This window comes from Gouania willdenowi, chromosome 3 (assembly GCF_900634775.1).
Source record: "Gouania willdenowi chromosome 3, fGouWil2.1, whole genome shotgun sequence".
NCBI lineage: Eukaryota > Metazoa > Chordata > Actinopteri > Blenniiformes > Gobiesocidae > Gouania > Gouania willdenowi.
The window spans coordinates 21635131-21655889 of record NC_041046.1 but is presented as its reverse complement, the minus strand read 5'-3'; the positions used below and the strand labels follow the sequence as shown (position 1 = coordinate 21655889).

The 20759-nt window shown below is 37.9% G+C and overlaps 1 protein-coding gene across 1 annotated transcript in view; it reads right to left on the bottom strand.

Annotated features, from left to right (window-relative positions):
- ush2a (Usher syndrome 2A (autosomal recessive, mild)) overlaps positions 1–20759 on the bottom strand; it is a 227032-nt gene that overhangs the window by 193679 nt on the left and 12594 nt on the right. The window contains exons 6-11 of the mRNA XM_028473043.1: positions 10010–10145; positions 7072–7135; positions 6366–6467; positions 6023–6212; positions 4752–4960; positions 1198–1419 (exon numbers count right to left, since the gene is read on the bottom strand). Coding sequence (XP_028328844.1) covers positions 1198–1419; positions 4752–4960; positions 6023–6212; positions 6366–6467; positions 7072–7135; positions 10010–10145 — 923 coding nt within the window. The remainder of the gene's footprint in view (positions 1–1197; positions 1420–4751; positions 4961–6022; positions 6213–6365; positions 6468–7071; positions 7136–10009; positions 10146–20759) is intronic.

Here is a 20759-nt window from a genome sequence, read left to right as displayed (position 1 = left end):
AAAGAGAGAAATGAATGTTTATACCTCATGGAAAATAACTTATTTACCTACTATATTGTAAAAAAAAAAACAAAAAAAAAACGTAGGGTAATTTGAGTATGCTGACTTCTGTCTGTGACACAACAAGTTTCAATAAATCCTTGATAGTTTCTACAGCCATGTCAAAAACATTAACATAATTTGTACATTACACTCAGGCCTTTCCCTTTTTTTGTCCAATCTCCAACTATTTTTTGTTGTTTTTAGGTATATGGAATAAAAACTGGACTGACCTGCCCAGAGTGTACACTACCGAGCAACTTCTGTAGCCTTGGATAACCTGCAACAATCCTAAACAGTAGGAAAATAAAAAATTTCCCCAAAATATGATTTTATTTATTAATTACTAAAGCATGCTGATGTTTTGTTAATTTCAATTTTGGTCAGCTTAGGGAGTTTGCTCTCGCTGTAACTTAAGAAAACAACACTTTAAACAAGACCAAAAAAGGCTTTAAATCCTTTTTACGTTGATATGTTTGCACTGTATAGCTGCAGCGCCACACATGAAGATTCTACATATACTGCACCAACAGTTCTCAGGGATAAAGTACATGTAAAGAAGATTCAAAAAGTGCCTATACACTTCCACTCACTTTCCACATATGCTTATTTGCGCACAAGGAGATAGAAGCAAAAGGAGAGAGAAGGGAGGTGAAGAAGGAGGAGGAGAAATACACAGATGAGATTTCAGCAGCTCTAAATCTCAGTTTCTCCTACTTCACAGTAACAAGCTACTAATTAAAACAGCTTAGAGGGAAGGGGGAGGGAAAGCCAGAGTAGGAGATGATTGCCTCCTGCATAATCCTATAATTACCGCCATCATAAAAAACAGTCACTCTGTCAGTCTAATTGAGAGATGTGTTCACAATTACTCTGTGAAAGCTCTGACAAAGCTCAACAGTGTGTGGCAAAATAGTGTTTCTCAAACTGCTTGCTCAGTTCCAACAAATCGATGCAGCAAAGTGAGTCGAAAGCTTTTATATCATCTACAGCACTTAAAATAAATACGGGAAATTACTGTCCCTAGAGTTAACAAAGCAAACTATAAGTATGCTACTCATGACATTTCTTTAATGCAGAAAAGACTGACTTCATTTCGATGCAATTACAAAAATTGCAAAGAAATTACTTATATTCAAAGGCCTCATGATTTCTCACCTGCCACTGACAGTGATCTCACTGATGGCAAAGTATCTGTGCCTTTGGTTCACCTTGACTGCTCCTGTGTTGTACTGCCCCCTTAAATGTATCCTGACCTGGGCAGCTTGCACCATCTCTTGCAGAGCTGGAGTGTTGTAGAAGTCATTATAACCTGGCCTTGGGTTGGGCAGCGAGTTCAGCAGGCTGAATGTGATGTTTCCTCCAGAGAAAGGCACGTTACTGACATAAAGGGAAAAATATAAACAACCATCCTGAATTACACAGAGAAAAAGATGGCAACATTAAAACAGTTGGTATGATATTATTGTGGCCTATCATATATATATATATATATATATATATAAGGGCCAAATACTTAACAGTTTGATCTGAAGTGGGCCACATATTTTAGGAGGGGAAAAAGCAATTTCAACATGTGCCCTTTTTTGCACATCCACACAGAAATTACACTTTTGTGTCATTTTTGCAATATCCCTACAATATCCAAGCAGTAAACGACCAAATTTTGTTTTAATTTTTAGGGGATTTTTATGAGATTGTTTGTGAACTTAGAGTTTAAAGTTCTTCCACAATTTGTGATGAAAATTACTGCAGTGCAGTCATTTGATAAAAGAGCAAATACATTGCGATCCCCTACCCATATTGTGGAGTTTCATTAAATTAGTGTTTTGGAGGGGCTGTGGGATCAACAACTGAAATATTTGGTAATTTACACATTGACTCATGTTACTTTCTCCCGTGGGTCGAATTGGACGCTTTGAAGGGCCGGATTTGGTCCCTGGGCCTTGAGTTTGACAAGTGTTTTAGCAAGAAAGCAAGGTATTTCTGTGTAGGGTTTGCATGTTCTCCCCATGCTTACTTGAATGACAACCAGTCCAAGGACATGCATTACTGTAGAGATTACTCTAGAAATTGGTCATATCAACAACAATATTTGGATGAATATAGGACAACAATCAAATGTAAGCTGAGTGGACAAGAGAAACGTTAAACCAGTGGCAGTATGCCTTAAGCTGTTGGTTGTTCCAGTCTTTTTTTGGATGAAGTAAAATATTTTGCTAAAGCAGATTTACCAACCTATCAATATCAAAACCCTAACTTAATATTGTGAGCTCCTTGGACAAACTTCAAAAACTATATTTGTGAGTAGGAGAGGCTTTAATAAGTTTTTTTTTGCTTGTTCATTCTTAGACAAAGGGCCAGGAGCTCAGATATCCAGAGTAGACTACACTAGATCCGTTGTATCGCCGTATCAGGAGGAGCCACCTATGATGGTTGGACGTGCAGTCAGGATGCCTCTGAGAAATATCCCTGGGTACATTTAATGGGCATGTCAAACTGTAAAGAGGCCTCTGTTCTGGACCAGTACATGCTGGATGGTCCATTGCGACTTCTCCTCCTCTCCATCTCTAAATGTAAAACTGATTGCGGTATCAATGCTTTGGTGCTGTTTTAACTCTTGAGTCCATGGATGATGCTGCAGTATTTATTGCTTTCTGTCCACATGTTTTAACTATTACTCAGCAGTTAACAAACAGATTGTACTTATTTATATATCTCCTATGGCTTTAAGTTGTGCTGGCAGTCTTTGGTTTTAACCTTGAGTCCATACTACAAGGTTGTTCCTACTTTTCTAGCTAAACAGTCAAATGACCATAGAGAATCCAACATGTCCCAAAGGAATAAAAAAAAATCAATTAATAGAATGTAATCTTCTGTGCCATCAAAATGTGTTACTTAATACGCAATTATCACCTGCTGAGTGTGTTAATATGTTACCACTGTGGGCTCCAATTGCTCTTGTGCCAACTTAGCTATCTGTATTTGAGCCAGGAAGGGTTGCACTATTTATCAGTGAAGGTAAAAACAAACAAGACTACATGTTCTGTGATCTATTCATACCTGTTCGAAGTTGCGCCAACCAAGCCCTTGATACAAACAGCTGTTCCAAGATTTGAAAAGTGAGATCTGACCATCCATGTGCCATGGCAGCACAGTAAGTAGCTTTTTAAACATCCAGTTTCTGTGAGGATTTGACCGTGTGTTGTCTGTATATGTACAGTATGTATGCCTGCCAGGTTAGCTTTTTTCCCCTTGTGAGCATCAGTTGTATATGTGTGTGAATAATTTTCTTTAACCTTTCCGTCAATCATCTAAATAACGCACATGTACTAAGAGGCATTAAAAATGCAATATTGAAATATTTCCATAATTTTAAGATTACATTTAACTATATCATCAAAATAACACAGTTCAGAAATTTACATTTCAGACAAGGACAGAGGTGAGCAAAAAATATATATATAAAAAATAGTGTTCTGACTCACACGTCAGTATTGTGTGTGTCGGCTGTTTGCAGCCAGAAGTGCCTGCACCCGTCGTGGCCTTGACCTGACCAATCGTTGATCTGTCTCTGTGGTAATTTGTTCCAATCGGCCAACAATGCATTTGGGAGCTCCTGGTGAGTGGTGGGTGGGTGATTCTGCTGATGTACTCGTCGATTCAGAACATTCCAAAGATGTTCAATGAGTTTCATATCGGGCGAGTCAAGAGGCCAGACAGTTCTGAGTGACCCTGGCTGTGTGTGGACGAGCGTTATCGTGCATGAAGATCATATGGCAATGTTGGCTGACGTGGGGCAGCACTTACGGATCCAGGATCTGGCCCACATCGTGCTGTGCTGTCAGTGTCCCATCGATTAAACACCAAAGGAGAATTACTATTGAAGCCAATAGTAGCCCACACCATCATGCTCCCATTGCCAAAACGATCAACCTGCTCAACACACGGATCTACATACCGCTCACCACGTCTCTGGTAAAAATGATGCCTTGCCTCATTGCGAGAGAGTAAGTATCATGACCCATGACTGAAAATGACAGTTGCGATAGGCCAGTTTCTATTTGAGTGGGCCCCTACTGATCAAAAGTGGCGCATCCGGACCAACATTTGCTTGCAACAATTGGATACCTTCTTCCCAGAGCCTTCTGTGCACTGTCCAAACATTAATGTGGTTGTGGAGAGTATCAAGAACCTAAGCTGCGGTCAGATGTGAAGTATGAAAACAGTCTTTCAGATACATCACTGTGATATACAATGGTCTTTGTGTGGTTACACTGTGCTGGCCAGGTCTTGGGTGGGCTTGGGTTGTTCCCATCTGTCTGTGGCGTGTCTGGCATACATCGTTCGATGATTGTACACCTTCAAAGTGTGCTGCTACCCTTGCAGCAGCAAGGATTACTACTGCAACAACACATCATCAGTAGGGTAAAACTAACCAGTCAGCATGCACAGGGGCTGGTCTCTGCTTACTTGCATGTGACACTCTTAGCATCTTTGCTTCTGATGAACTTTACTTTTTTAGCAGTCTTTTTATAACCAGGGGTTTGACTTGAGAAGAAGCAAATATGTTTCGATCTCACTGTGGATTAATCAAGGAGTGGCTAAGGTATTGGAGTTGTAGTGGAGTGTTTTTTTAAACGTTCATGTTTCTATACAACATGTTGATCATAAGTATTTAAACAATCACATTGTAGATGAATTCTACTTACCTAGGGAGCTGCACACAATTGACAGAATCTGGTCTGTGCAAAGGTCCGTTGTTTGGTTTATTAAAAATACTGCAATTTTGAGCCAAATACTGCCAGTCCAACCAGGGCTGCTCAATGGGAATGCCACTGTCTGTAATGACAAGCTTCCGCCTCTGAATCAAAACTGACTCAGGTAAGAGGCCACCGAACTGAACTATGACGTAGAATACCTGTGTGAAAGAGAGATACATAATTGTCATGAATATTGTACTTGTGGTACAATTTATGCAAAGTTTTCATTTTTGCATATTTAATCACACGCACAGGGTTTGTTTATCCCTCACAAACATTGTGTCTTACTGTGCTTTTCCTTGAGCTTCTAGAGTGAGGACTGGGATACTGGGTTACATAGCAGGTAGTGCAATGAGCCACAATTATCGCACAAACCAGCACACAAACATACACGCACTGAGCTCCAAAAAGTATCTTATCAGGAGGACTTGGAAAAAAAATTGCTCAAAATGTTCTGCCCACACTTGCATACCCACACTTCAGACAGAAGTGAGATGCGTCGTTTCACAACCCCGCTCTCTACAAAACCCAACTCCAGCAAATCTCCTTTCTCTCCCCCTAACCTTCTATGTGAATCTCACTGAAGTGCTTGGTGAAAAGAAAAAGAACAACTGTTCACTGCAGACACAATATGTAACTGTCAACTCTGCTAATGAAATGTCTAAATGGCTAAATAATAAAAATATATTTTAACATATTGTGAGATATTAGAAAGCTTCACATGACCAAAATAATGAGCTCTCGTAACATACTATTGTGTCACAGCAACATGGTTGCATTTGGTGAATGTGGTCACTGTTTGGTAACTGATAAAACACACAAAAGAAAATACATGGACAATAAATTAACAAGCACTAATGTCAAAAGTATTTAGTAATTAGTTTGTTGGACAACCTAACAGAATATCATCCATGATCTTTTATCTAAAAACATTGGAGCATGTAGATGGGGGAGGGGGTAAGAGGAAAAGACCGAGCTGGACACGCGGGGGTGAGAGAGAGAGAGAGAGAGAGAGAGAGAGAGAGAGAGAGAGAGAGAGAGAGAGAGAGAGAGAGAGAGAGAGAGAGAGAGGAGAGAGAGAGAGAGAGAGAGAGAGAGAGAGAGAGAGAGAGAGAGAGAGAGAGAAGAGAAAGAGAGAGAGAGAGATGAATGATGTCTGAAATAAAAAGAGGAATGTCTGCATAACACATCCACAGTAGAAACAGAAAATGAGACATTACCTGGTATTGTCCATTGGTCAGATCTACAGTAACAATAACTCCCTCGTCCAGTTCCTGTGCAGTCATTATCTTTGAAAGCCACGTGGTCCCTTTTTCCTCATCATTGATGTAACTCAGTGGATGGGCATTTTGATTCAGCCTTAGGACTCTGTCATTGGTGGTGTCCTCAACAGCATTTGGAATACAATATCTGTTAACAATCACACAATTATCAAAACAAAAACAATAGCATTTATTAAAAAAGAAAATATTAGACAGTAGCTTCTGTTGGGGATTTCAATAACTTGATAATAATTAGGCACAACAAACTATGTAGAGATCTTATGACGTTCTAGTAGTGTACCTCTCTACTAAAGGATGCACTCGTGGGTGACTAGGAGGACAGCGACACTCAGACTGGACATGGAGCTCAGGTAGGACACCAGAATACAGCTCCACTATTTCCCTGTTTAAACAAAACACCACACAGTAATTAACCAGTAAAAATACTAGAAGTCGTCCATCGTTTATTAGACATTTTAAGAACACATGATATCTTAAAAACTATGAAAACTCATGAATTGTTATACAATTCATATCAACTATATCTATACAGCACAACATACAACAATAAGTCATCTCATGGCACTCAATCATCACATACAAATAGTTATGGCCTTGTTAATGGTCTCTAAACGGAAGGTAAATTGAGTTTAAATACATTATAATATAAGAGTCATGCTCTGGAAAAAATGTACATTACTTTTAAGCAAAACACTAAATACTCAGTATTGGATTCTGAGGAAAATTGTCTAGATTCAGTATGGATCTTTAGGTGCCAAGATTAGATTTTATCCTCTGACTATATTTCTATTGTTGGCCATAATTCTCCTCCTGTCTTGGGTTAATCAGTCTAAATACAGGCATTTCTCTGCATAGTCCATGGCCTTATAGCTCAGTTCCTATAGCATTCCTTTTACATTCATTTTTCTTAATGCCTTTATGTTTCCTGCTCCATTCCTTAACAGCTGCTCATTACCTGTCTCTTGGGCTCATTTTATCCAACTCACCTGTTGGTTAAAGTGGCAGGATAAAATCTAAAGTCCTGCATCCGCCCAATGAACTGATTAGACCCTGGAGAGATGAAAGAAGAGCAGAAAAGAGCAGAAAGGTGGTAATGGGTTCACACTGAAAGCAGTGACTGAGAGGATTTCACAGTGTTTAGTAGATTATCTTATCAGTTTCTTGGTACCAGCTGAGTAGGACTGCCAACAGTCGCTCTACGATACAAGGCTGAAGAGGATCTGCCACAGTCTTCATTTGTCTCCACTAGAGAGCAGCAAGACCTCTAAGGGCAAATTCATTAGCTTGAATAATGGAGAGCCAAAATAGGTCTGTCTGAGGACATTACCCACTTGTTTTACCCATTATCACAGCCAAAGAAAGCTCTACAAACATCATGCTGAGAGCAATTTGAAACACAGTTGGACCAGGATGTAAAACTGCACATAAATATTCAGCCCAATTGAGGCTATCAAATATATACATTGAATATTTGGTCCATCCTTTGTGCAAGGTTTATATATATGTATAAAAAAGGACATAACTGGGAATACATTCAAGTCAAAATGCCAGACTAAAAAGATAGAATTACAAGTAATATAATATTGTACAAAGTATTTTTGCCAGGAAGGACTTTTAGTAATTTTCTTTCTCCTTTCAACAAAACAATATAATGTAATTCTCTTTAAAGGCATTTCTCAACCTTGGCACTTACACACGAGTGCAACCATGTCATCTATGTACAGTATAACACTATAGTTTCAGTCTTGGCTCAGGTTTTCCTCTGAAATTCAACAATTGCATTTAATAGATATTCATCCCAGCTACATTAAACAATTGTGTGCTTTCATTTGATTCACCTGAGCAAGGACAAAACTAAAATTTGGAGTGTAAAAGTTAACAGTTCAAAGATACCTAAAGCTATTTTGGATCCATTGAAATGATTCATTCAAACTAAAACATTTTTATGTCCTTTTTAAGCTTCCAACACAAACAAGCAAACATGCTGCCAATAGTAAAGGGAAAGAAGAGGATCCACTGAATGACTTTGTGCAAATTACGTTACTCGGAAATATCTTTATTTGTCAATGTTTGGGGGGGAAGCAACAAACAAAAGGATAATCTACAAAGAGGTTTGTCTCAATCCAAACTATTGAAAAGCTTGGTAACAACCCTGGAATAGCTCAAACATAAAGGCAAGTTGTCTCCTACCATGAAGATATTCTGGACCACACACTAAAAAAACATCAGCATCTAAACCATTAACACATCTCTGCTCACAGCAATGCTCACAACAAAATCCTGGCCTGAGTATAAAAGACCTGCACCGACAGTGACGCTGATCCACAGAGGGCTGGAGTGCTTTGGGGCCTGTTGTGGGACAACGAGTCTGAAGATCCATAGCATCTCAGAGAAATCCACAGAACCCCCGCCATGCTCAGCTTTGTCTGTCAAAGCCTGTGTGTATATAAGAGGCTTCACATTGTGTATCACAAAAACCTCTCACTTGAGCGATTGTCATACGTGTACATGCAAGTATTTGTTGGCATTTGAGAAATGCTGCGTTGTGTTCGCTCCATATATAGGACTGTGTGTACTATTCACATTATGTGTGTGTTTTGTGAACAGTGCATATGCATGTAAAATAGAGGCAGTGTTATGAGATGTAAGTGTGTTAGATCAGTGTGTAGTTGTGCAGCCTTAAGCTTTGGCTCAGGATTTCTTTAGTGTGTGTAAATGGGATTACGGTTTCCTCAGAAAAGCCCTCTTCCTATTGTTACTGGGATGATGCAAGGTATAAGCTTTAATTCTCTCCCCTGCATAGATTCAGCCCCCCATTGCATGTTTGATTTTTTTATCCATTTGTTCTCCATTATCCACTTTTCCTCTTTATTTATTGGTTCTCACAACATATAGCAGTAAACACAAGTGGACGGGAGGCCTACGTACAGTATTTTCTGTCCTAAACTAGACCCATCAGAAAAAAAAAAAAAGGATGATTAACATTTCTAACAGTTGACAATGCAGTTTTGCTTGGGAAGAGGTTCATGATATTAACAGATTTCTGTTAAATGCCAACATTTTCATAAATGACAAATAGTGCACACAAAAAACAGGTTTGACAACACACAAAGAGAAGTACGATGAATATGTTCATCAAACAATATTTACTATATGAGGGCTTAGCTAATAGATACAACTTTACTCAATTTACACTAACATTTTTATCTCAAATTATAAATCTCGCATTTGAGAATTATCCTAAAAGTGCAGATCTGCATTTCCTATTGACTACTTTAAAAGTTGTAGCTGGCATTTAAAGCTCCTCCCTTGTAATCTTCTGGTCATACATATAGTTTTCACTTTATCCTCCACCTCAAAAAAAAAAAAGCCATAGTTGGTGATCAATACAGCTGATCAGCATTCACATAATTAATTCACTGATCAGAATTCCAGACACAGCCCTGGGGTTTAACATCCACCTTCTTCTTCACACATACTCTCTTTTACTACCCCAAGCCAATCACTTGCATTGATCACCCCATCTGATCCAATCTGTTGTTGATCAGATGCTACCTGCTATAAACTATGGATCAATGGCTGATAAACGAGAAGAAAAACACTCGTTTATCACCCTGAAGATGAACGGATATCATTTTTCTCTCAATTTCTCTGCTATTGACTCAGACGGCCCACAGGCACCACAAATCAATCACAGATATGTAGTTGAAGCAGCAAGGCTGGGGGGAATAAAAGGTGAAGTAGTCTTTGACATCATATTAAAATGAACAGGAATGATAAAAGGACATTTTTCTCTTTTTGTGTTGAAAAAATATATGTTTATAATCAAGATTGCTCTATTGCTCATGGTCGAGCTTACACTGAACATCAAATTTTATAAAATTACAACATTGTTTTAAAAAAAAAATGAAGGTATTTTCTTACCATTGGAACTAAGCCCCACCCACATGACACCGTCCTCACTGATATCTGACAGCCTGCTGGTGAGAGGTTGAGTGTCAAAGGGAGTCCCGTCCATTTCCAGTCCATTCAAGAAGAGACTGGCCCGCCTGGCATGGATCTGTAAATATACAATCAGATAAAAATAATGCTTTTAGATTCTGTCTAAATACCTGAAATAAAACAGCTCAATAGATGTGACAAGGCTACAATTAAGGGCAAAAATGCATTTAGCAAAATTTGCACAATTTGGTGTGAACTGTGTGTGTGTTTGTCTGTGCACTCATTCATTTATGCACTCAAATATCGTTTTTGTGAAACTGACATTCTGTTTCATAACATTTTGTTGTTTTTCAGAAACATTTCATATTCCATTCAATGAAAAGTTTACTTCACTTCATCTTTTAAAAAAGACCCCCAGGTTCCTTATAGGCTGAGAGAGCAGGTTACATATACACAATGTCAACTCGTCAAAAAAATAGCACATAAGTATCTTCCTGAAAAGGTGCAAGCACACATCAGTAGTGTGTCATGTATGTGTGTGTGAGCCCACGTGTGTGTGTGTGTGTGTGTGTGTGAATTATACATCCAGCTAATCTTCGAGCTCATTTCCCCCAGTAGCGGAAAGAGCCTCAGGCTAAACTGCCTGAACTGCAAATTAGCTTTCTGTTTGACCAAAAATCTCCTCTGCACTCCTTTCCCCCTCCGCTTTCCTGATCTGTTGCATGAATATTAAAAACAGCACAGCACACGACATCGTGGAAGCAGCAGCAGCTCCCATTCACATCAAACCCAGACCAAAAGAACGATACCTTCATAAGAAGGACACCCCCTCAACTGGCTCACAGTCACACACACACACAGCCCCACACTCTCCCACCAAAAAAACTTTAATATGCCCTGTCTCAGTTTTTCCTTTTACTTCCATCTCCAAATCGTGTGTAGGGGAACACACTGTGGGACCACTGATAAATATAACTATGCCAGCCTGACTGGAGTCCACCTCCCCTGATTTATCTCCTTTTTTACTGTCATCTGTCTGTCCACCTTGCTTTGCTCTTTCTCCTTTTTGTGTAGTACTTTATCTCCTTTACCCTTTTCTGTTTTGGATTTTTTTTTTTTTTGAACAATTTGTCTTATTTTTTATAATGTATTTCAATATCTTCCCTTCCAGAAGATAACTTCTTCCACTCACCTTCGTAAATTCTTTCTTTCCCTTGTGTTTATCTTGCCCTGTCGCTCTCACTTGTTGTCAGCTCTTTAGGGAAGTTGAAAAGGTGCGAGGAGGGAAATAAGTCCAAGTCAAAAAAAAGCCTTTAGGGGATGAAGGCAGGCCCAGACAAGTGTCTGCCTCTCAGAGGATAGTTAAGACGGCCAGACAGACACTTTTATGATGGCTGATTGAAGACTGGCAAGCGTATGAGAGCACAAGAGAGAATATGAGTGGAAAGAAAAAAGGACAGAAAAAAAGACAGGAGGGAAAGGAAGAAAAGTCAGAGAGCGGGCGTAAGAGAGGAAGCAAGAAGAAGGACCCTCTTTAGGAATCTCTAAGCCAAGGCTGTATGGCTCTTGGGGAGATGTGAGGCAGTTGTCAGGCCTGATGTAAATGAATCCTGAAGCGTTTCATCCTCCTTAGCTGCTATGCGCCCTTTTGAAACACAGCCAACTTTCCTTTGTTAGCTTTCACAAACACTTTTCCTTCATGTTTTTCTCTCAGCACTCAACTATATCTTCATCCCCTTCTTTTTCTTATCTATTTTTGTCTCTTTCAGCAGATTGAGTATAGAGCTCTGAAGTGAAGGTAAAGGAAAACGAGAAGACAGTCATCAACATCCCTCACCAAAAACAAAAAAAATGGAACACAGGCAATAACTCTGGAAAAAATTAATTGCGCGCTTCTCATTTTCGAACTCCATCAAGGTATTGATAACCAGAAGCCACACACCGATTTTGGTTATCTCATCTTAAAAAGTTTCTGAGAAAAGCTGTCCTCTTTAACTCGGACGGACGGATGGACTTACCTGAAACCTATATCGCCCTTCCACACTTTGTGGTGGGAGAAAATAAGTTAGGACTTTATTGCCAGTATTAATAACTAGACTTATTTAGACTACTGTATATCCAGAGGGAGGGAAGACTTTTTTAATAGAGGCAACCTGTCATGCTTTTCCTTGGTTTCTTTCTTTCTTTAAATTTTGTACAAGCAATAGAGTTAAAACTGAAAAAATAAAAAGTTAAATTAATCTTTTTTTTCATTTATCTAAGTAATCTAACAAGATGGTTGTGAAATATGTCAAGTAAATGTTTTCAACATTTGTTAGTGACAATGGCACAAAAATGAAATATTAGGAGTGTGTATTGCCTGGCAACTGGCGAAACAATTCGTATCCCGATACATAAGATACGATATGATATATCCCAATATTAAAGTATAAGGCAATTATTGCAATTTTCTTATATATATATATATATATATGACTTACAAACAACTAATCTGTAAATGTGTACACCTTCATGAGAACACTATGTGTGAAATATATTTTTTTGGCATATTTTACACTCAAAACATTGGCTTTAAAGAGCCACGTGCCAGCAACTTAAAATAAAAAAAAAACTAAGATACAATCTGCCTGTGGCTTTTAAACCAACTTTCACTTTAGTTTAGAACAACAAATTAATGCAAAAAGTTAGTACTTTCTTTTGAGATTTTTTTGAAACAACAAAAGCTCGTCAAAAAAAAAAAATATATATATATGTATATTTTTTTTTAATAAAATAAAATCGATATGGATGCATTTTGAATCAATCCAAGAATCGCGCAACGTAATCGATTTTTTTCAACACAATGTGTTGCGTGGCAACACGATTTCCCCACATTTAATGTGCTGCAAGGCAAGATCTTTATTTGTGCTGCACATTACGAAATGTTCTGGAACTGCCTGTTGGGGACTAAAAATCTAAAAAACCCTAGCCCTAGCCCAAACCCTGATTGAAGTGTTATGATAAGATGCAATTGCATGAAATTGCATGAAAGTCGTGTTAACACACACAAAAGGTGAAACATATTTTCGTATCAATGTCCTATTTTCCCATGAGATCGTATTGCAAAGAGATAGGCAGAATAACAAAGTTTAAATCTTAACCCGTGGGCCCCGTCTCTATAAACACTAAAAGTACCTGGCATTATTATTATGTTTAAAATGATTGAAAGCTACTCATACTTTACCTAAAGTAACTCAAACAATATTCCTTTAACAGAATACAAAACATTTTTTATTTTTTTATTTTGTACACTTGTTTTTGTGTTTTCCAAGCACCTTTTCAATGTGCAATCTCACCCCATTGGCAATAGTACCACCTAAGCCTCTCTAAAAGCCCATAGAAACCCTGAGTGGCCAGCTTTTAGTGATCTGTACACTGGCATTTTGTCTAAAGCTCTTCTCGATTTTCACACTACTGCCAAGCCATGGCTCACTACACAGTGTGGACAGCTATATTTCTTTTCTTGAGCTTTCTTCATAGCCTTAAGCCACAAAGCAGAAAACACAATAACTCCAAACAGTTTTTCAAGAGAAACCTACAAAAAGAAAAAAAAGAAAAGCAACAAACATGCTTTGTTGAAAAATTAAAACAGCTTTAGTGTGTTTTTTATATTCCAATTATGCTTTAGATCACTTCTGCACACCAAAAAGGCAGAGAACAAAATTAAAATCCCAACTACAGAGAGGTAACAATAGTGAAGGAGAGGAATTAAATGTCTGCAGCGACACTTCCTGATTACCTGGGTCATTTTCCAGGCACCTGATCCTTTGGTGCCCTGCACTTTACTGCAATGAGGACAAGACTGGTTGTTTCTAGTCTAGGATTACATTTTTGAAGTGATGTGAAAATTGAGAAAGTGAGCTTATACTGTAAAAATATGTAATGAAGTCCTTGTTTAGAGGACACAGCGCAAAGTGCAGTGTGGCCTTTCAGCTACATGAGATTGCCTGTGATTGCTCTGAGGCCTCACTGAGTGGAGTTTACATTGGTTCTAGGATTGTGTTGGGTTTCATTTGAAACTCTGATGTCCTACAACAGTCAAAAGTCGAGGGATGTCCCGATCAGGGATTTTGAGACGCGTCCCGATCCGATACTTCTATAATACATTAAAAAGATAAAGAAGAGCAAAAAAAAAAACAGATCCAGGATGTCTCTTATTCATTTTATTCACCTTATTTTAACATTCAACCCTAAACAGAGCTCTTCTGTGACGTAGCTTGATCAATCAAGCAATAAATTTAAAAAAAAAAATGTATGTTAGACTTTAGTGCAAGATTAAATAATGTTAAATAAAAATGTCTAATATAAAAATTAATAGTGCCTCATCCTAAAATACCCAACAGGCATGTTAACAAATAAGAAAATAAAAGTGCCACAGTGCAGTAAAGTAAGCCCAGTAATGTGCTTTTAGGAACTGCACTCTTAATGCTTACTCTCCTCGTTTAGTTTCACAGATTGAAATGTATGTTTTTCTTGATGAAAAGAATGACAACTTAATTTTGTTGGAATTGCAGGTACAGAGCATGTAAAGTATTAACTACTTACTAAATAAAGTGTGTGAGGTCTGCAGATAAAGGTTGATTTAGAACACACCTGCACGTCCCACTGTAGGCGCTTGATATAGGATATTAAAAATGTATATCATAATAAAAATATATACCGGTATTTAGTATGAACCGGTATATCCCCTACCACTATAATGATAATACATATATATCCGAGTCCTGATCAGGAGATAACGTCCGATTCTAATCGAGTCTGAAACCACGTGATCGGGCCCGCTTCCCGATCATGTGATTGGATCGGGACATCCTAACAAAAGACACTAATTTTATTTGAATTTCTTAAAAGACTATGGGTCCCATTCTGCGGTCTGTACCTGCCTGCAGTTACACGTATATCTTCCTATGCATAATCTCCCATAAAGGCTGCTGACACGTCCACTGCGCGTAAATTGACAAAACGCGCTGTGAATGAAGGCTGTCTGAAGCCAAGGAGGCCGACTGAGAAAAAAAGTCACAAAGAGCACCACAATTGTGCACGTTCACGAGGATGTCGGTAAGGGATGATAGGTTTATAAACAGGGAGAGGAGGGTGAGCGTGATTGTTTCTATACAAGTCTCATGATTCTACATACTGCAGCTTTAAGTACAGGGGTAGAATAGTGTGCAGTCAAAAACAGTGATTCTGCATGGCTTTTCTGACTTACGCACATGGGAGAAAAGAGCCCTATATGCACAACTTGTGATTGTCTCTATTGTGTGTCATGCCTCCAACAAGGCTTACAAACTATAGAGGATGCCAGCGTTATAGATTGTTTGAGATCTTTAGTACTATATGCCTTAGTAAATCTTTTGGGATCAAGGAGCCAGTCTATTCTTCATACAAACATAAAGAAATACAAAATAAATCTACATTCCCATAGACAGAGTCACTCCTAATTTTCAAGGGTTGTTTTCCCCTACATGTTCAGCCCTTCTAAACGTGTACTATACCTGCCACGACAAAACCATAGCTCTAATATATACAGCGAATTTCTCATATTAACACAGCTGCAGTAGTAAAAAGAAGTGATAGTGAAGAAGGACAAGGATAAAGGGAAATAAAAGCAGAGAAAGAGAAAGTGAGGGAGAGAGATGTTGGGGAGGAGACACATTTGTTCTACTCATCTCAGCTCTAAAAGATACAATTACCTCTCACAGCATATTATCCATGTTTTATACCAGCCCAGGGCTTCATGCCTTTGCCTCACTGCGCTCGCCCCGTGTAGGGCCCATATTTTAACACTAGCTATGACAGTTTATTTAAGAAAAGAAAATTGTCTCCAGGGAGATGGAGAGGGAGAGAAGAACAGAGTATGTGTGGAGAAAATGAGAGGGAAAGAAGGAAGGACAACAACCAGAAAAGAGGGGGACAATGTGAGCTGGAAAGAATTAGAGATAGATGATACAGCAAGGGACAGTAAAATTATGGTCTGGTAAAAAAACAAAACAAAAAAAAAAACTCATTGGCTGAAAACAGAAAGAGAAAAAAGAAAAAGAACAATCTATAAGGTGACACAATGTACATTTAATAAATACCTTAGGCCTCTAAGGATTTTACTTGGTCTAATAACTGTGCGCTTTAAGGAAAAACATTGAAGAGAGCCTGTGGAAAATTGTGTTGGCATGTGTAAACCACAAGTATACTCGCATCATTTTTTTCAAAATACATCTCAATACACACCTGCTGTTAAAATGTTTTATGTGAAATCAATCAATCACGTGGTAAAATAAATACAACTTAATCAAATGTGGACTTTACAATCACAGGCCCAATAGAAATTGCTGGAAGATGGTGCATTAGAGTAAGAAGGAGAATGAGGATTTTTTGTGCATGTTGTGCAAAAAAAATACTTTCGAGACAAGGAGACGGAAAAAAAACGACTGTGCCCAGTGTAACGTGTAAACGGGAAGTTTCTTTACTTGTCTGAAGTGCACGAGGAAACTAGCACATCCAAACTCATCTAGCCCCATAATACATGATTAGAATAACAACCTCTATACTCCATACTTGAAGATCGTATATCAAGCTAAATCAACTTTTTTGAGCTTTTAACCTTGTTACAACGATAATTCCTTACCAAAAACACCCCCAAAGTATTATTGGGCCTCCTCCCTGCATCTTTGAGAAATCCTCACTAATCCTGCTCTCTGAGCTGCTGCTCTGCCCTCTTCTAAAAAACGAGCAGTCAGACTTTAGTGACGTCACTGAAGTCTGAACCGCCCCCTACAGGAAGTGCCTGCTACTAGTGTAAGTACCAAATGCAAGTATACCCAACTGCAGCCACGGGTACAGTACAAGTGACGCCTGCTAAAAACCACGCCAACGCAAGCAATTTTTCAATGCGCTGAGCTGTTAAAGCAGAACTAAGTAACTTGCACTTAGCGCTCCCCCTAAAGGTCCCTTTTGGTTATGTCACTGTCGTAAAAACTCTGCACCCCCTGCCGCCTGCCCCACCCCACAGCTGCATGTGCACCTTTACTCTCCCAAGACGATAGCAACCGATCACTTAAAATCCTAATACAACAGTGACACTAAGGGTGCTTTCACACACAGTCCCATGTGACCATGTGAACAGTATGAGGAAGAGAGACAACTAAAATAAATGAATGATGTGGGAGTAATACGAAAGAGAGTGTGGAAATGTGTGTGATGCGTTTGTGTGCTGACAAAGCTGCTCTGAAAATGGATGGATATGAATGGATATTTGTGTGTGTGCTGCCTGATGGAGCACTGGGTTGCAAGTGTGTGTGTGGTTGTTGGTGCGACGACAGTGTGTGTGTTTGCTGTATGCTGCTGCTGAGCTGTCACTACATGGAGTTGATCCGTTCCTCGAACAAATGTCTTTTCGGCCTTTTTTTTCTGGCTCTGCCATGACATAAGTTTGAGAAAAGTTCATTTGTAGACAATCGTGTACAGATACGGGGCTGATCATAATCTAGCATTAGTTTGTATTGGGCTAACGTGAAGCAGTACGTCTTGCCACCGGGTCGGAGTTGAAAGAAAATAAGCATATGTGGCTGTAGTTGACTTTGGAAAGTTTAAAATAGCATGATATAGATCCTTTAAATAAGTGATATTCTAAATATGGCTCCTACTTTAATCTAAATTTTTGGGGGCGGTCACAGATTACGATACTTTAAACTTTACCAAAAAGCAGCTACTGCCAATACAGCAGCATGTAAGACAGGGTGAAAAAAGTAAGGTTATGTAATACTATTATCATAAAAACAACCATTTTTCTTTACATTTTATTTTACTTTTTGTTTATTGTTTATTCAGCAAATAAAAATTGGTCACAATATCAAGGATATTTATTAATGCAACATTGTATAATATGTAAATATCATTGTATTATATGTTATGTAGATTATATATTGTATTATGCATGTACATGATTTATTATTATATATTACTTATCAATTATCTATATTAATTCATTATTCTTATATTTTATATCTATTATTGAATGTATTTATTTATTATGGATTTATGGATTGATTTTTGTTTGGATATTGCATATTGTAGATCTACTATGTCTACATCCAAAGCACTATACTTTTTATTTATTGTTGATTTTAGGTCTGAATATGGTTTGTAACCCAGGCCAAACACTTCTTTTTCATTGTACATATTATATTACCACATCAGGTGCTGGTTTATTATTCAAAGGATGCATATTGTTATCACTTGCATATGAAAAAGTAGTGATGGAAAAATGGCTTGCTCTTAATGTTATGCTGGCATGCATATTGGCATTAAACAAATGTTAATTAAATAAATAATGTAAGGAAAAAAGTGCACGCAGTCATGCACACACACACCTGCCCTTTTCTTCTCTCAGTGTAATTGATGCCAGTCCTGTGCCCTTTCAAGGTCTGCTCCAGGAGGCAGAGGTCTACCATAGAGGAGATCTCTACACTCCCGCATACAGTGACAACCTTGCCTCACCTTCACTAAAATGAATATATAGTCACATATACATTTGACAATATATATAGATTAGTAGTATACTACAATGGAGGCCAAATCTAGCCTTTTAGAGCATCCACAAACAATCCCACAAAATGGTGTCTTTGAGTTTTTTGAAAAGCGCTATATAAAAAAATATTAAATTATGTATGCATATGATTTATTATATATTAATTATACTGTATATTCTTCTAATATATATATATATATATATATATATATTTTTTTTTTTTTTTTAATTGAATTTATTTATTACCTCCGCCAAGCACAAAGCGCAGAGTGGACGGTTATGTTTTACCGTGTTTATCTGTCTGTTTGCAAGATAACTTGAAAGGTTATGAATGGATTTCGATGACATTTTCAGGAAATATTGATAATGGGACAAGAAACAGGTGATAAAATTTTGGTGATGTTCTAGATTACCAAAAATGAGAAAATACCAAAAAATTGTAAAATAGGAGCTGTGCCTGAGCCTGTTCCTTTAAGCGTGGTGGCTTATGGGTAATGCATGGTGGCTTATGGGTAATGTAGTAGTGATTGGGACGTGCAATGAGTGTATGGCCTGCCTGGTATTCGTGCTGTTCTTGGCGGAGGTCTGCGCTCTCTAGAGTACTCTAGTTTATTATGGATTGATTTTTGTATGGATATTTTTCCTGCTTATGATCTGTGGTCCACCTGAGATCAAACTGGTCCAAACTTGGCCCATAAACAAAGATAAGTTTGCCACTGCACTAGAACAAACTGTACTATATGAATTACAAGAACAGGAGGCTTTGGACTGGGTGGATGGATGGATGGATGGATGGATGGATATCCGAACAGACAAATGGATGGATAATAATAATTTAAAGAAGAGACAGATGAAAGACAGCATTTTTTCAAATTTGCGAGGATGGACAAATTACCTAGGTTTGTTGGTGTCAGGATGGGTAAAGAGCGTTTATCCATTCATTTTCCATTCCCACTTATTCCTACACTTGTGGTCTGTGGAACTCTGCTGGTGTCTATCTACAGGTCACATCAGTCATAAGTGGGGGTACACCCTAGACTGGATGCTAGTCTTTCACAGGGCCATCACAGAGGACACCTTTCACTCCCCTAATTCACTCCTAGGGGCTATTTGAGAAACCTCAATTAAGCTAATATTCATGAACACCAGAAAACACGCAAACTACATACAGAAAGGTGTCCTACATTGGAATCAAACCCAGGCAGGGTTGGGGTCAATTACATTTTTTAGTTACAAATACGTTTTCAATTACCCATGTTCAATTACAATTCAATTACGACTACATTACCCAGCATTTTTTTTCCATTTACAATTCAATTATAATAATTCTTCATGAACAAATAGTCAATTACAAATACATTCTCAATTACTAAAGTGCTAAACCTTCCTCTTGTGTTAGCTTTCTGTTAGCATCTCTTATGATAGCGGGTCCTAAATCAGCTGTAAAATACACTAAAAACAAATATCTATCATCTAATTTATTTTCTATCTATTGGGAATAGGCTACCTAATCAACAAAAATATAGGATTTAATATATCTTATGGTAAAATGTGAGACGGCATGATATAAAAAATGTTAATAATTGTTAACTACATAGAAAGCACTGTAACGTGGTTCCCCAGTTTCCCCGTTAAATTATGATTGACAATTTTCATGGCAATTACAATTACAAAGTCAGGTATCTGAACTCAATTACAATGTCATTACGATTACGACAGCAACAGATTTTTAAAATTGCAATTACAATTATGCCATAATTGTAATTAATTTAAGGATGTCCCGATACATCTTTTTCACTTCCGAAACGATACTGATATTGCAGCCTTGAGTATTGGTCGATACTGATATCGATACGATATCAGCACGAATCATACATACTTTTATTACTTATATTGTCGTGTGGAATGTTAGAAAAGTCTTGATCAAGTGATGTTACTCAAACAGAGAACAATAGTCAGCAACAGTAGGTATGAGTAAAACTGAACCATTTATTATAAACCAATTAGTTACATACATTTTAACCTTCAACATAATATCTACAGTATTCTACAATTGAATGAATATAATATATATCGGAGATTTTAGATGCAGTCCGATAAAATCCGATATTCGTTTTCTGGCAATATCAGATCGGGACACCCCTAAAAACAAATCTGCCAATATGCTTT